General features: G+C 42.2%; 2 protein-coding genes across 2 annotated transcripts in view; one reads left to right on the forward strand and one right to left on the reverse strand.

The window, feature by feature from the left end:
* pola1 (polymerase (DNA directed), alpha 1) overlaps positions 1–2,705 on the forward strand; it is an 80,573-nt gene extending 77,868 nt beyond the window's left edge. The window contains 1 exon segment of the mRNA XM_079661817.1: positions 1,030–2,705. Within this exon segment, the coding sequence (XP_079517943.1) occupies positions 1,030–1,166 (137 nt within the window). The 3' untranslated portion in view covers positions 1,167–2,705.
* A 6,051-nt stretch (positions 2,706–8,756) lies between these two features.
* arxa (aristaless related homeobox a) lies at positions 8,757–15,915 on the reverse strand (the record flags this gene model as incomplete). The annotated part of the gene is given in 6 exon segments (XM_079661737.1): positions 8,757–8,780; positions 8,783–9,014; positions 10,657–10,988; positions 13,369–13,414; positions 14,662–15,217; positions 15,708–15,915. Coding segments are annotated over 6 exon segments (1,386 nt in total). The 5' UTR covers positions 15,904–15,915.
* Between the last annotated feature and the right edge of the window lie 1,449 nt (positions 15,916–17,364).

A 17,364-nucleotide genomic window follows, 5' to 3' on the forward strand; every position in this document is an offset into this window, starting at 1 on the left:
CGAGTCGAGCATTCACTATTTTGAAATGCACACGCGGTATTGATGCAGATGTGAATGGTCTTCCATTGAGCTCTAGTGAATACTTTACTTTAGTAAGAGTAGAAACACTATGGTCTTAAAATACTCCATAACAAGTCAAAGTCCTGATTGTAAAATGTAAATACTTAAGTGTAGTACAAGTGTGTCAAACTGCAACTTAAGATCAGAGACTTCATTTGATTTAAAGTCCTTGTTAGAGCCAGTATTTTAGATTTTATAAGAAAGGCCACCTAATTGTGACGTCTGTAGTCAACTCACTATAAAGGACTACAATTCCCACGGCGCCTGTGCTAACGCCACAGTGATGGGCAACCTGTTGAGAGACGCCGTCGAGGAACAGTTTTTAACCGTACTCGTACCGTACATACAAACCGTACAAGTACCCTTTAAGTTGTGAAGTTATAAGCATTATCACGAAAGAAAGAATACCTAAGTTGTTTGTTATTATATTTGAGTTTGGCCTATTTCTTTTGAATATTGTAAAGGCCTATTTTCTTTGTTGCACGTGCAAAAGTTTGTTATTTTATTTTGAGCAAACACATCGCAACATCTTCAAAACCATCGGAGGCCAAGCAACACTTCAAACTGTGAGTCCTTTAAAGAAAGAGAAGAGTTAGAACTGTCTGTTTAAGGCGTCTAGTGGCTCGATGGAAAGACAAGGAAAGGAAGCCACGACAGTCCTCATCACTCACCTCGTCTCCTTAGCGACATCTTTTAGATTGTTGCTTTTAAATGTCTATTGTTTTTATTGTACTTGTTTTATGGTGTGTGAGCTGTGCTGTGTGATTGTTTTGTATGTGTTGTTGTTTATTTGACCGTACAGCACTTTGGCCTGGAGGTTTGAAAGGGCTTTATGAATACAGCTGTTTTGTTTTAACACCCCCCTCTGATGACACCCCTCTCTGATGACACCCCCCCTCTGATGACACCCCCCTCTGATGACACCCCCCTCTGATGACACCTCCTTTGTTTCTCTTCTGTCCCCTTTAGATCGTATTAAGCAGTGGACCCGAGAGGGGGAGGTGTACCGGAGGCTGAAGGAAGTGCCGGACAACGCCTTGGCCACCAGCGGATACTCGGAGATCAACCTGGCCAAACTCTTCCAGGCCTTCTCCTCCCTCAAGTAACACACACACACACCTGTAGAGCATCACCTGCCGAGGAGCGCCGACGACACACTCACAGGCGGACATTCACACACTCAACTCAGACATCGGTGAAGAAAGGTCTACTCCAGATCCTCAAAGTCCAAGATTGTGTCTCTTTAAAAGTATTTATATTCATTTAAGGAAAGGAAAGCAGGAAATGGCTGAAAATGAACTTGTATGCCCTTTTTTGCGTGAATAACAACTTAGGATTGTTCGGTTATCCAAATATGTTGGTGTTGTTGATCCTCATCGATTTGATCACAATATTTTGCTTATCGATTCATCCGTAGATTATCTTCTAGATATGAACTGTGTGAAACATGTGCAAATATTCATCTAAGTTTCAAGATGGCGTCCTTTTAAAGTCCTAATGTTCGCTTTAATGATATAAATCCAGTAAATCTCGATATTTCCGGGGCTGAAAACAGCATTTTCTGACATGTATGGAACAAACAGTAGAATAATCGATTAGCAGGAAATGTGCCGATTTAGATTTATTTCCATCTACTCATCCATTGGTCCACTGTTTTATTCCTGTTTTTGGTTTCCGAATATATTGGTGATTTTAGGCTTTGACCTTTTGACCCTCATATCATCTGCTCTGAACTAAACGGGCTTATTATTAGACTTAAAGACCCAATCACCCCTCCTCCACACGGACACTCGTGACTTGACCCCATCTCCCTGACGCTGTATGATAAAGGGGAGTAGCAATCATACCTAAATGACATCTATTGTGTGTGTGTGTGTGTGTGTGTGTGTGTGTGTGTGTGTGTGTGTGTGTGTGTGTGTGTGTGTGTGTGTGTGTGTGTGTGTGTGTGTGTGTGTGTGTGTGTGTGTGTGTGTGTGTGTGTGTGTGTGTGTGTGTGTGTGTGTGTGTGTGTGTGTGTGTGTGTGTGTGTGTGTGTGTGTGTGTGTGTGTGTGTGTGTGTGTGTGTGTGTGTGTGTGTGTGTGTGTGTGTGAAATGACTTCTTCTCAGAGTAGCCAGAAGACGCTAATTAGCCAATGATAGTGACCCCGGTCTGTAAAAACCGCTGGAGGCCTGCAGCGATCGGACACTTGTTCTGATTACCACCATTCATCCCGTGTGTGTGTGTGTGTGTGTGTGTGTGTGTGTGTGTGTGTGTGTGTGTGTGTGTGTGTGTGTGTGTGTGTGTGTGTGTGTGTGTGTGTGTGTGTGTGTGTGTGTGTGTGTGTGTGTGTGTGTGTGTGTGTGTGTGTGTGTGTGTGTGTGTGTGTGTGTGTGATCAGAGGATGCAGGGGTGATGGAGGCCACATACACTCCCTGGCTCTTTTGTATCCGTATCGAACGGCTGATCTCCTCCTCCTCCGCTGCCTCTGTTTAAGTGAAGTCATTTCATCCCTCTCACTTCTGCTCTTTGTGCAGATTGGGTTTTAATGCCTGTATTTTTCGATGTATCCCACTTGCATTGCTCAGGTGGATGTATGTAATGATTTTTTTGTAATGTCCAAGATTTTTTCGATATTGAAACGTTAAATAAAAAAAGCTGAATGGATCAGATGTTATTGTTGTGTTGTTGTGTGATCTCAATGGATATCCTTTAGCGTCTTCATGTTGCCGGTTTCCACTTTAATCTCCTGTTTTTTACCTCAATCGAAAGTTCCTTTTGCCCCCATATTTAAAGGATAAAGAGTCAAGGTATTTGTTTTTTTACAAACTTCTAGAAAAGACCCAAAACCAGCCAGGTACAGTACATGTTTATTCTTCTTATTGTCCAAAATCTTTTTTTAAAAATACTGCACTAGGTGACACGTCTCTTTATTAAAAACCTGAGTTTGTCCCACCGTAACTCACATCATCGAGTATTACTCCGCAGCTGTAAATAGTCCCCACCAAACGCACGGTTTACGGCTGTTTGAGCACCATTTGCTATAAAACTACAGCCGATTTAGGAAGATTACTTTGCCATAACAATTTTAACTTTGTATTTTCTATTTAGGAAAAAGCGAATGCATGGGCTTTGGGGCCGGACATTCTGAGAAGCCGTAACTAAGTATTACAAATAAATAAATACAAATATTTGATATGGGAACAGGATTTTTTATGACTTTTCTAATAGGATTTGTATTATTTCTTGACTGGAGTGAAGAATTTAGATAAAAATCTGCGTTTGGTATTTGTAGTTTTCCATTGCAGTATAACAATATATTAGATAATTCATAAAATAACAGTAGGAATATTTGCTTTTGGCTAAAACAGTGATTTCTCATGTCAAATCTAAGTGTTTGTTGCCAAGATTAGTAACAGGACTCAATGGCTTCATAAACCCATCTGCATATACTTTGTGTGATACATTGAACCACGCTCTCTAAATGCCGTATGCATTCCCCGCCGTAGTTAACGCTCAGTCACTCGCTTCATGAAGTGTTTCACCATTCCCATCACAGAACTCTCTGTGTTAATACAGTGGAGGGATTTTTTACTCCATCCTGCAGCGTGCATTTCCATAAACACTGCACGCCTCACAAATCACTTGAAACCACTGTGACTTGTGAAGGCAACCTTAAGTGGGCTGAACACTTAAACCATGATTCACTATGCAATGGATAGAACATGCTGTGTGTGAGAGAAAGTGCATTTACAGCCTCATAACTTTACATATTTATTAAATCATATCAGCAACGCTCCTTCTCCTACACTTTGACACATTTTGGGATGTAATCACCTGCAGCTGATGTGCAGAACTGCAGCTATGAGTGCATGTTCTCACCTGAGCATACTTTCAAAAGTACTTCAGCTGAGCTTTTCTGTTTTCTGTAGCTTTAATCCAGAGGCTAATGTTCTTTTGATTCCACTACATGATTTTGATTGCTTTAATTACCTTGTGTTCAGATTATTAATACAATCGACAATTTCATCGGTATAGGTTAAATAAAACTTTATTGACGCCTTGGCGGAATTTACAAGCTATGTGGCCGTAATTATATCTTTCAGGGTTCTTACGGTCATTAAAAACCTTAAAATGCAAATTCCAGGCCCTGGAAAAGTTGGAAAACAATATTTTTCCCAAAGTTTTGGAAAAGTCATGGAAATGTAACTAAAGTTGCATCAAATATAATTTATATTTTATCTAATCGCCGAAATAGTAAAACTATAATGATACTGTATCGTATAGTAATGAAAAGTAAAATGGCATTTAACTGACGAGGTGTTTTGCTGGTGAGATTTGAGTTGCTTTAGAAAGCCTATTGGATTTGTTTTAGAAAGGCACAACATGTTTCTATGCAGTCCTTATTTTCCTGTTCCATGTTCAAATAAACCATTTTCAGTGGAACCGCTGAGAAAGAGTTATTTTTTTGGTCATGGAAAATTAGGTAAAGGCCATTGAAAATCATTGGTGAAAAAGTGTATGAACCCTGATCTTTAAAAAGCTGTAACTTTAGCTTCTACAACTTCATTAATATATGAATGCATCAGTCATTCATAAATATTGTACTATGGGATTTACGCAAAAAAAAGGAGTTTGCATTTTGAGACTAATACTTTTAGTAAAAGTTGTATTTTTGCTTGAGGTAATTTACTTAGTATTTCTTTAAAGGTATTTCTATATCTTACTCCATTACATGTATTTATTAACTTTGCATACTTTGAAGACTCAGATGAGTTACACAAAATACAACCAACAAATCATGAATTAGGCTAAAACTGTATTGATTCCTTTGCAAGAGGTACAGGCTAGAATATAGTTCCCAAAAGCTAATCTTATAGCAGCTGCAACATTAAAGATGCAAACTTGTATCATGGATTAAAATCAAATCAAAGTGCAGAATCAGGACTTTCACTTTTGTAACTTTAGGTGCATTTCGATGGCTACACTTTGGTGCTTTTACTCAAGTTAAATGTATTTCGGCCCTGTTGTTTTGCTCCTTCTCCCTGAAGGTACAGCCCTCCTCCATCCCTCATCAGGCTGCAGCTTTTTAAGTGAGGCCCCGTTTTGTCCTCCCAGTTTGGAGGAAACCCATCAAACTGAATCCCTGCATTAATTCGACCCAGCTAAGCTAATAAGGTCGAACAAGTCTCTTTGTATTGTGGCGTTAAGCTTTATTGCTTGTCGTTTTGACCAGCGATGGACAAGCCCTGCTTTGATGAGGGAATTAGTCCTCCATTCTGCTGCAGTTATTCATAGCTGGGGGAACATACAGGAGCCGAGAGGTGTCAAAAGGAGAGCCGGTCCTATTGCAAAGTGTCTCCCTTGTTGGAGCTGAAAGGCCGGTTATGAGACGATAAACCGCTTAATACACTGAGCTAATTGGATGAGAGCAAGAGAGACGGGGAATTAAGGGGCGATCCGAGAGGGGAGCGCAGTGCCATGGCCCGGCTATTCAGCTCTTTCTGAGGGGGGAGAGGTGAGGAGGAGGGGGGGGGGGGGGGGGGGGGGCTGTTCATCAAAGCGCCTTTTAGAGCTCCTCTCCCGGGGACTGAGTGAGGACTGATCCGGCCGAGGCGGTGGAGTGATTGGGCCTATTCTCTCAGGAAGGGTCGTGGTGGGAGAAACGAGGCCCGGGAGAATCCAAATCACGGGCCAAATCAAGTCCGGGGGAAGGGGGTGGAGGCGGTGATGGAAATGGGAAGTCAGACATTTCCTGGACACCTGGATTAACCTGCGCGAGGCACGTTACGGCCCTGCTCAATCCACCCAAATCATTTTCTTCTTTGCGCGATTTGCTAGAAAACGCCGCATGATTGGACTGTATTCATCCATCAACATTCATTATCAGGATCATTCATGCAACAAGAAAGCCTCACGGTCTAATCCCAAGTGCAGGCCTGTCTTGAATGAAAGAGCACACATCCAACAAGTGTGACTTTATAAATCCGCAGCCATTGCCCCGCGACAGCATTTCAATTTTCTCGCCTTTTTGCGCTGCAAAGAAAGTTTAAGCCTCGCGCCCAGCAGGTCACCCGCCTCCCAGCATTCCCCAGATATTAGGGACAAATTGGTTTGCCATTCATTAGTTATATTCACAATAAGATTACAACTCCCCCGGACAATCTCATCTAAAGCCTAAAGGGGAGAAACACACGCCTCAGTGCGCTTCAGCAAAGGAATAAAAACACATGGAGCTCACAGGAGAAAATAGTTTTTTATATTATTTTTTTCCTCTTCCTGCTTTTTTTTGCATTCTGCTTCATTTAGCAGGTGTGACTTTGTGTGCAGAAATGTCCCTCATGGGATGTAATGCCCGCTTGTTGGCGCTAAATTGAGTGATTAACAGGTGTCTGACCTGCAGACCTGTAAAACAAGAGCTACGGATGAATAAAGAAGAGGCTTCACAGATGCACACAATAAAGAGAAGGGACTACATTAATCCGCGCGGTAATTTCACGCGATTCGCTCTGGCACCAAAGATGGGTCAAACGGAGGAGAATACGCATTGATTGCTGTAATAGTCCTGCATTAGATCCAATGGAGGAGGGGAGGGAGGGATTTAGGGGTATTAACTCGATGAGGTGTGTGTGTGAAAGCCGTTTGATGAAGTGGTTTGTTACTTCATTAATGACAAAGGGGACTCGCTTCCATCGACATGGTTTTACAGATGTTAAGACCAATTTAGCGCCTTTAAAGGGGGTTTAAAGGAAGTTTTGTGACGCCCCCCTCCCTCTCTCCTCACCCCCCAGATAAAGTGGGCGATCTAATTGAAAAGCCCTTCGCCTTTGTCGCGCGTTTCTCATGTTGGGGATTAGGCTCATGAATATATGGTCAGTATTTTGTCAACTCCGTGAAGAGGATAGACGCACGCAGCGCGGAGGGATTACTTTCTGTCATTCGGGTGGAGCTGCAACTCCATCCCTGCAGAAACACATTCCTCTTTTTCCTTCCCAGCATGCACTTTCCAACATCACACAACCTGCTACTAAAGTCGGATGTATTTATTTTTACTTTGCAGGCAGTAAAATGTGTATCAAAAAGTCAGTTAATTTCCCTAGAATTTAAGTAAACTAGTCCTTGATTTAAGACAGAAATCACATTTTCTTCATAACAGCTTTTATTCATATTTCTATAATAGTCTATTTCACATTTTTCATTTTTTCCCGGTTTAGGCCTATGTCAGTCCTAAAGGATTTTGAATAATAAAACTCATTTTATCAATGTAATTTATTCAAATTAGCATTATTAAACCAGGAAACATACAATCACTTGATAAGAAGAAAAAACGGTCCTTCTCTCAGTTCCTCTGAAAAGTTCTGACATAAATAATGATCTAAAAATCCTAATAATTCATAAACACAGGTGAAATTCTACACAAGGCGACATTCATTAAACACTACACCGAGTGCAAATTATCAAAAACACGGCCCCTGAAATATACACGACCTTGTTTTGAAAATCATCCTTTTTTCTGGTACTTTTTTTTCCATTTTTACACAATATGTACAGTTTCCTTCCACACAGTCAGGTCTTTATGACATCCCCTCTCTGTCCTGCAGTCAGACCCAGGCCCGAAGCCAGTCCTTAAATCAAAAGTGGGAGGATAAAACCTTAAATTGCAGAACATGTACAGAACCTCAGATAACTCCGGTTTGATTCGGAGGTTTAAAAGCTGTGTTTCTGAGTGTGACTGCAGGACAGTGGAGTCAGGCGTGCAGAAAAGGCTATGGAAGGTCTATGGACAGTTTTCCTTTGGTTCTGGGGGGGGGGGGGGGATCCTCCTCCAAACTCGCCTTTTATCACAGACGCAGACTGGCTCAGCCCACATCGATGCATACAGATGAAGCATGTTAATGTCGAGCACTCCAGACGTCCACATTGAACAGGAATCCTTTCTAAAAGTCTGGGTTCCCCGCGGTTCTTCAGCTTTCTCTGTGTGTGTGTGAGAGAGTGAGTGTGTGTGACACATCCTATACTTTAATTCAGACAAACAACCATACTCTGTTGAAGCCCTGCTACTTGGGTAAAAACATGGCTAAATGTAAAAACATTATTTAGATAGCACCTTTACTTAAAAATGTACTTAAAGTATCAAAGAAATAGTTTTTGCCCGTTCAGTGATACTGCTTTTTACTTAGTATTAATGAATGCATGTTACATTTGAACTTTAACTTAACTTAATGTAAACAGTTCATGTTTCAATATGTCCATCTTAAATGTAGCATCAAATGTGAATACTAATTTAAAGTACCTCAAATTTCTACTGAAGTAAAGTAGTGATTGTACTTCAATTGGCACTGTTTGGAAACAGTATTTAGTCGTGTGTGCACGTAGCTGTTTCTAAATCTATATGATATTTACGAGTAGCCTCTTCTTTTAATTTTTTTAGCTGTCCTAAAAAAAATTGTAATTATTCTGGAGTGTAGTAAAGCTTCAGAGCTGTATTTAACACACACACACACACACACACACACACACACACACACACACACACACACACACACACACACACACACACACACTTCTAGCCAGTGCTCTCTTGAATTTGGTCGTGCTATTTTGTTGGGGAAACATGAGGTATCAGGGATGAAAAGGGGAACGTCAGCCTCCGGAGTGGGGAGTGGGGAGGGACAGGAGGCTGTGTTTTTTTTGGGGGGGGGAGGGGGTAGATGGTGTTCAGCACACCTCCTTCCCGGCCCCCCGCTGGGCAGGTTGATGTTGAGCTGGGTGAGCTGCGCCGAGTGTTCCTTGGCTTTGAGACGCAGCGCGGCGATGCTGGAGGCCCGGCGGTCTGCAGCGGAGTGGGGGGGGCCGGAGGAGGAGGGGTCGCTCAGCAAGGGGTGGGGGGGGGCCTCTACAGGGGGGGGGGCGGACTGCCGGAGGAGCGCTGCAGCCGTGGAAGCACTGGACAGGGGACCCATACCGGAGAAGAGCCTGCAGGGACACAGAAATGTGACAATCTAAGACACGTGAAGACAAGTTCAAAGGTCAGGAAACAGAACAGAAATGTTTTCAAAGTCAACTTTATTGTCAATCTTTCCGTTTGTGTGTACAGACAGAAAGATCGGAATACCGTTTCCCACAAATACAAAAATACGTATAAAAGATGTATATCCTATACATACACAATCAACAGATACATGTATATATATGCACACATTAAGATAAATACACAACAATCAATATAAAATAACAGTCACTTCAATATCTTTGAGAAATGTACATTAGTGCTGGATTGTCCAAAGCAGCGTAAGCAGTGTCTGGTGCTGTTTGAGTGTCTGAGTGTGGTGTTAAAGTCCAGCAGTGTTTCTTAAATATGCATAATGGCATCAGTATAATGGCGGCAGATGGAGATGGTCACTGCTTGGGATTAATGATTGTAGAAAGCTAATTGTTTCTTAGATTTCTCCTCCTTTAGACAAACTGTGTGTCTTGTTAGGTTTGGCTGCAGGTGTCTTGAACCTTTAATATCAATGCTAACATGTTGGTGCAACTAGCAATGGTTTGGTCTTGTAAATGTCAGTCCAAAACCAAAAGCTAGTCACTTTAGTTTGGTGTTTCTGCAACTGAGGAGGACGTCTCCATTTGATAGGCCTTAAAAAGCATTATCTGGAAAGATGACTTTGTTGGCCATTATTATTTTTGACTAATCGACCGTTGACTAATTATTGCAGCTCTCTCCAGAAGAATGTTAACACAATAGAGCGGACAGAGAAGTGAGAAGCTAATTGTGGCCTATGGAGAGTGCAGAGTGTCACAGCTTGTCTCACAGGATCACACGTTTGGTTAATTTATTAAGACATTTGACAGAGTGATTACACACCACTGTGAATGGTTAACAGAGTAACATTTATAATCAGACACTGAGATAAACAGTAATGTGGTGTGAGTCATGATCACTGGAACCGTTACAGTGCATCATGTGGGGGGGGAGGGGGGGTTATTATAAGCTGTGCATTTTTAGTGCATGTGCTTCAGTTAATTGCAGTCCTTTAATGTAAATACATGCAGGTGCAGAGAGTGTGTGTTGTGCCACATGTATTGTTGACTTTTCTGTTTCTTTTAGTTTTGTTCTGTTTCAACGCCTCGTGTAGAAAGCCTGTATCCACTCGTCTGTCATCCTTTCTTTAGAACTAATGCTGTTGATGTGTTGTGATTTTAAAAAGGTGTTCCTTATCATCATATTGATCCTACTGTTATGTTTGGCTGTGAATAAGAAAATATGAGGGACATGACATCTATTTCTATTGTAATATAAGATTACTTTCTTCTCCCTGCTCCTTTTCGGTCAATGGTGTGTTTATAGAGACATGTTTTATAAATAATTGTTATACATTAAGTTGTGCATGTCATGAACGGAATAAAATTAAATAAAATCTGTCCGGGGACAACAGCTGGAAATGAGCAATGTTGGCTAAAGCTGCCCCATTTACTGTGTTTTGTGACAGTTGATCAAAACTAAACTAAACTAAACGTTGGCCATACTAAGTTTAAAATGTGGTCGTGCCACGAAGCCCTGTGTATTGTATTGTGTGTTCTGGTGTGTGAGGAGCAGGATCTTTTGGGAGCAGCTTACCTGCCAAAGGTGGGTCCCATGAAGGCGGGGTGTCGGAACATGGCGGCCGTTCCCAGGAAGGTGCCCAGGCCGAGGGGGGAGCCCAGCTGGGGGGCGGAGCCGTTGTGATGCGGGGGGGTGAGGCCGGGGAAGGCGGCGGCCGCGGCTGCAGCAGCCGTCCAGGCCGACTCCAGGGCCGGGTGGTGGTGGGGGGGGAAGGGGCCCCCCTCCAGGTAGTGGCTGAGGGGGTGCCCCGCTGTCAGGGCCCCGGGGAACGGCAGGCCCGAGTGGTGGCCCGGCACCCCCGCCTTCTCACGCTTCCTCCACTTGGCCCGGCGGTTCTGAAACCAAACCTGAGGAGAGACGAGGGAGGAGGGTTAGTATCTCACTGGCTTCTCATGTGTGATCGTTTTTCAAGATTCAAGGCTTTTATTTTCATTCGATTTTAATGTGACTATATTTATTTGTTATCCTTTTTTTACTACCTCTGTAAAGCGACTCTGAACACCAGTAAAAGCACTTACAAATAAATGTATTATTATTAATATGAGGTTTCATGTTACTGAAGTTAGCAGGAACATGCTGTATGGGGACATGGTTTTAGGAAGAGACAGGTTCATGTGGAGGGAATTTTAAAAACTGCCAACACTTTCTAAACATTTTGGAGGTGCATAAAGTGGCTGTTCTTACAATGAGGTGAACCCAGATTCAAATTAAGACAGTCATCACCTCAAAAATGAGTGCATGGAGGCGTTAACTGGTAAATATATACTTTTTCTTATGTCTGCCCCTCAATCACAGTTTATGAGGCGAGGGAGGGGGGTTAATATGAGGTTTCATGTTACTTAAGTTAGCAGGAAGATACGGAAAATGATGTTAGGAAGAGACAGGTTCATGTGTAGGGGGGAAATAAAATGGTGTGCCAACACTTTCTAGACATCAGGACTAATTACTTATTATAGGACCAAATTCCTGAGGCACTTTTAAAACAGGTAATTGGTGCTACTGTTTTTTAAATGAAATAACCCAGAATATAACTATAACAGTATAATCCTTGTGTCAACATGAATAAATGAAAAAAGCTAGAACTGGTAAATGCATATGTTGTTTTTAATCCTGGGGGGCCATGTTTGCCCCTTGATAACCGTTTTCTGGGGCTTCGAGAGATGTATCTTTACTTTTTTTTAAACCCTTTGACCCCTACCTTTCAAACTATTGGTTCATGTGATTTAAATAGATTCAAGCTCTAGAAAGATTGTCTGACATACATCAAATCACATCAAAATACAACCATGCAGTCCATAAATGAATAAGAACAGGTGTGCAAATCTGCATTAAAAAGCAAAGACTGTTTATTTTCCTTCTATAAAATATATATCTCAGTTTGATTGAAGCTAATCTCTCTTTAAATGCATTAAAAACAGCTTTGTCAATATAAATAGCATTTTTGCTGCGTGGTATTTATATATTGTTTAAACTCTGTCCTGCAGGTCTTTCATGCTATGATCAATATGTGCTCTCACACACACAGTTGTCTCCTGGTAATCACACACTGTATGGAGTGTGTCATGCTCTCTAACACCGTCTCCTTCAGGTGCTGTCCAACAGGCGGAAAGTCACCGCTAATTACATGCACGGTAAACTCTGCAGCTCACGGTCCCTTAAATCTGCTTTCTGTCTAATTAAACCCCCTGTCCCTCTGTACAGGAGGAGGGGAAGGGGGGGGGGGAGATAATTAAGAGCCGTGTTAACAAAAGATCCAGAAGATTGCCGCTGAACTGGCTCCAATAACAATTAATGCGCTTTAAATTAAATTCTTAGGAGATGTAGAACAAGTGACTTCCATCCCGGGAGAGTATTTAACTTTCCCACGCATTCACTGTTGCCCAGTTTGCTCTGCAGAAGCACAATGAGCAAAATGTCAACACGAGAGGGGAGAGATTGAAGGACAGGGACACACACACACACACACACACACACACACACACACACACACACACACAGACACACACACACAGACACACACACACACTTTATTCCCAGAGGGCTGTTTAGCATTACACAGCCCCTCGGGAATTTATGAGTTTTTATCACCTCCTGATGGCGCCCGTTAAGTGATTTGTTCACCTTTGGGCCCCTGAGGAGACATCTGTTGTTGCACCGGAGCTGTTTGAACTGTCTCTCTTGGTTATGAGCTCGAGCTTTCGACATGCAAGCCACGCTTTCAGTGCGAGGGGGAGGTGGGGGGAGAGGAGAAAGGGGGGCGCAAACACCTTTTAATGGTCTCCCATTCGCTCCCAAGTGCAAAGCATGGGATCAATGCAGGTCTATTGCAATCACATAATGGGAAATCAAATAGCATTATCCCTCCCCTCTCTCTCGCTCTCTCTCTCTCTCTCTGCTATTCCTGCACACACACACAGCCACACAAACAGCCACACAAACATCATCTCCTCCCAGGACAGTGTTTGCTTCTGCACTAAGTGAGCTTTTTATGAATCGCCAGCCTCGCCTTAATTGCCTCTAAAACGCGCGTAATAACATTCAATAACAGGAAAGACCTTCCATTTAACACATTTGGCTGTAATAAATTACCGACTCAAATTGGCCCCTTTAATCGCTGATCCTCAATCAGTGACGCATATCACCTCTTATTACCCAGCTTTTATACACAGGACATAGAACATGATTTGATTTACAGCAGGGTGATTTTTTTTATAGATAAGCACTTACTTGCACACGGGCCTCGGTGAGATCCAGACGCATGGCGAGCTCCTCTCTGAAAAAAGATTATATTTAAAGTGTAAGAAGGAGAGAAATTCAAGGTTATACAGACCGCCGTTTGGCAGAGATGTGGAATTGCTGTTTTGTCCCCTCCTGTTGTTCACTGTCAACAATAGACGGCTGCAAATAGGTTTGATTTTCTGTGCTGCACCCTGGATAAACTGCAGAAAGACGCCACAGCCATATTCTATTTTCCCTGTCACGGATGGGTAGAAATAGGCCTAGTGATTGTTAGATTTCCCCTTAGCACAGGCCTGTCACTGTAACAACATAATGGTTGGAAATAATGACATCTAAACTAGCCTGCCACAAAGCAATTGACGCTGCCTTCACTGCGAGGCGGCTGCAGGTTAAATTAGACCTACAAGTCGCCTAAAGTAAATCGATTGCAAAATATGAATAATCCCAGTGGTGAAAGAAATCGAAAATGTAGGTCTTTGTGGAAGAATATCGTACACTTTCACACATAAATCTTACATTTGAAAAATACAAGTCCTCAATTGTAATTTATTTTCTTAAGGCCCTGAGAAAAAAATCCTAGAACTGTTTGTTTTCTGAAGCATTTACCAGCAAAAAGGAGACAGTGTGTAAAACTCCGTGTTTTGCGTGGGCAGGTGTCCTTGGTTTTGAGGTGAATTATTATTATTATAATATTTTTGCAGACTGTATTTAGTACCAGGTCCGCCTCAGATAGAGGTAACAAAACGTCCCCATGTTAGCTGCTTCAATGCGGTGCACGGGCTTATTGTTGGGGCAATTTATGAGGTGAGACCTGCAGACTGTCCAGTTTTAAGTGTGCAAGTATACTTTTGACATTAAATAGGTGGTGGATATTGTATTCAAAATAAAAAACATGCATTTAATTATCTCCTTTATCAATGCATTAAATAGAGAACAGGTCAAATGTTTTCATGCATTTGTTTTATTTTATTTCAAACCTATATAATAATATATCCTAACATAATGATTATAAAACACAATTGTCTATGGGTGAATTGTAATTGTTAATATTATATTTGCATGTAAATTACAATTCTTAGGCCTCATTTTCCTCATAGTCAATTGTAAACGAATATGCTGTAATGCAGAATTTGTAAATAAAATAAATTAATAGTTTTGGAAAAGAACATTTAAAAGCCTTTTTTAAATTTAAATATATACAATACAAAAATACAAATGTAATAACAAATTAATTAAATAAAAAAACATTTCAAATTAATTTAAAACATCCAGTTTTCTCACCTGGTGAAGACGTCCGGGTAGTGTGTTTTCTGGAAAGCCCTCTCCAGTTCCTCCAGCTGGTAGCTGGTGAAGGTAGTCCTGTATCTTCTCTGCTTCCGTTTCAGCATGCACTCCTCCGAGTCACTGCCCGCCGACAGACACACGCTGTCCTCCCCGTCCCTCCCGTCCCCATCCCCGGCGTTCAAGCTCTCCCTCTCCTCGTCCTTCGGGGAAAGAGCCGCCGCGTCCCCGCAGTTCTCCTCCTCTTTCCCGGCGTCCTCCTCGAACTTCAGCGGGCCGAGCTCCACCAGGCTACCGTCCTCCGACCCCTCCCCGGGGCTCTGGTCGCCCTCTCCCCGGCTCAGGGACGCGTTCTCCCGGTACGACTTGCTGCGGCTGATGCTCACCTGCGGAGCCTGGCTGATCTTCAGGCTGTCGCTGGCCTCCATGAGGAGCCGCTCCCGGTCCAGAGAGTCCGGGTGCTCGTGGAGGAACTTCCCCCCGACTCCATACAGCCGGCGCAGCTTGGGGGGCAGGTGCATGTCCGCGCTGAGGGAGAAGGGGTCTTTCGTTGACCCTGGGGAGGAAGATTTCGACACAAATTAATACAAGGTGCATACATTTTCCTCTGAATAAAGGTGATTTAGGCCTATAAATAATAATTTGTCTTTTACTGGTTTTAGACACCTGGATCTGCGTGAATGGAGACGATAGTTTATAATTGAATCCCCACTAAATGTCTTCTAACATGTACATGAAGCAGACCTCTGCCTCTTCTTGCACCAAGTTCCACTCAGTTATTGTTCTTGGACAGAATGAGTGTTCCGTATTAAAAGCTAAATATTCGCGTAAAGTTCAGAGAGTTTGCTTTACGGGTTGCACCCCTGACAGGCTCCATACGTCGAGGCTGTTACTGTGTCAACATTCATACAAAATAAAATAAAAACGCTATTCTGCTGCAGAAGCACAACTCTTTTTGACGCATTATTTAACATTACGCACCGAGTCTCACACCTCGCAATGCTCCAAAATAACCGATAGACTTTTTTTTAAATGTCCAAACTTACTGTCAGTCTTGTCCAGCTCCCCTCTGCCGGGCAAACTTTGCGCCCCTATGATCCGGACCTTGCAGGGGCTGCGGCGGCCCAGGATGCTGTCTATGCAGTAAGAGGAGAGCAAGGTGGGGGATTTGCTGCTTTTCCTCTCGGCCCGCTCGTGGAGATCTTCCTCAAACTGACCGCTCATGTCGACGCTTCGGTTCATCTCGGCTCTCTGTGTGTCCCTATCTCGGGATCCCGGGTGCTCCTCTCTCGTGCCGGTGTGTCACTCTCTCTCCTCTCTCGTACCGGTGTGTCACTCTCTCTCCTCTCTCTCTCTCACTGTCACTCCTCTAATGACAGACAGCGGTTTGGCTGCGCGCTCTGCTCTCTCCACACTGCTGTTGCGCGCCTGATTGGCTCGTACGTGTGTATGTGGGGGAGAGACTGGCTTTATATATTTCACCGTTAAAGTTAATTTGAGGGAAAGGGAACCAAAGCCTGACATGGACTAATTTTATTCAGTGGAACGAACTTAGAAGATACACTTTCACTTTATGTTCCATTCTCTTACCTTATTTGTTTGTTTAAATGTCCTTCAGTATAACAGGTTATCTGCATACTTTCTTTGTGTTGTGTTCAAAGAGCAGTACAGATGAGTGGCCAGAAGAAAAAAAATGTACTTCATTTAATGAAAAACAATATAGCAAACACAATAATCAGATTGTTCAAGATTAGTCCAGAATCATGCATGCAAAAAATAAAATAAAAAAAATGAATGAAGCTTAAACTCCATTTACCCCACTGTCTTGTTTCCACTGTGTGAAAAAAAGATTATTACAGTCTTTACATTAAAACAGTGGTATCAACTTCAACTGTTAGTGCGGCTCCATTCATTAAACATTAACGGTTCGACCTTCATTTTAACAATTTATCTTAAGGGGCTTTTTAATAAAAGGACCTACTTTTATATTATTTGGGGCTATTTCTTTTTAGTTTATTTAAATAATAGCACATGGAAATAATCAAAGGTTATGCATAATAGCATAAAATAAAAATATATATAAATACATTTAACATATAATTGTTAAAAGGCTACACGTATTTTAGAATAGTGTAATTGGACTTTTTATAATAATAATAATAATAACATAAAGATTAATAAACCAGAAATGTTAAAATAATGATTGAGCTTCATTTGATGGTTTTTGATAGCCTGGATTACCCATCACAGTAGGCCTATAGCTAAAGCTTTGCATGTCTCTTGAATCCTTCTGCAAAGATTAAAATAAAAATCTGGCTCGGAGTTTCTCTTCAGCCTCAGAGCACCTGCAGCCATGTCAGAGACAGAGTCAGAGACACGTACAGAAATATCTATAGTGGGATCTGAATTCTGCCTAAAATAGTTTCAATCCAAATATATATTAATTAGTCAGGGGAAACAACAAGTACTTAATAATAGGATTAAAATCAGTATTAATGTCTGCCTGTCCGTCTCTCCTCCAGCTCTGCAGGAGTTGTGATGGACTCAGAAAGTGATGAGGAGCTGCAGGGGGAGCACGCGGGACTCCTCTGAGGAGAGGGGGGGGGGGGAGGGAGAGATGGACCGAGAATGTAATTTTAAATGAAAGTCTATTTAACCTGCTGTGAATGGCATGACCCTTATCCTCGCCTCAGAGCCCATCAC

The sequence above is a fragment of the Notothenia rossii genome (assembly GCF_949606895.1).
Source record: "Notothenia rossii genome assembly, chromosome: 12".
NCBI lineage: Eukaryota > Metazoa > Chordata > Actinopteri > Perciformes > Nototheniidae > Notothenia > Notothenia rossii.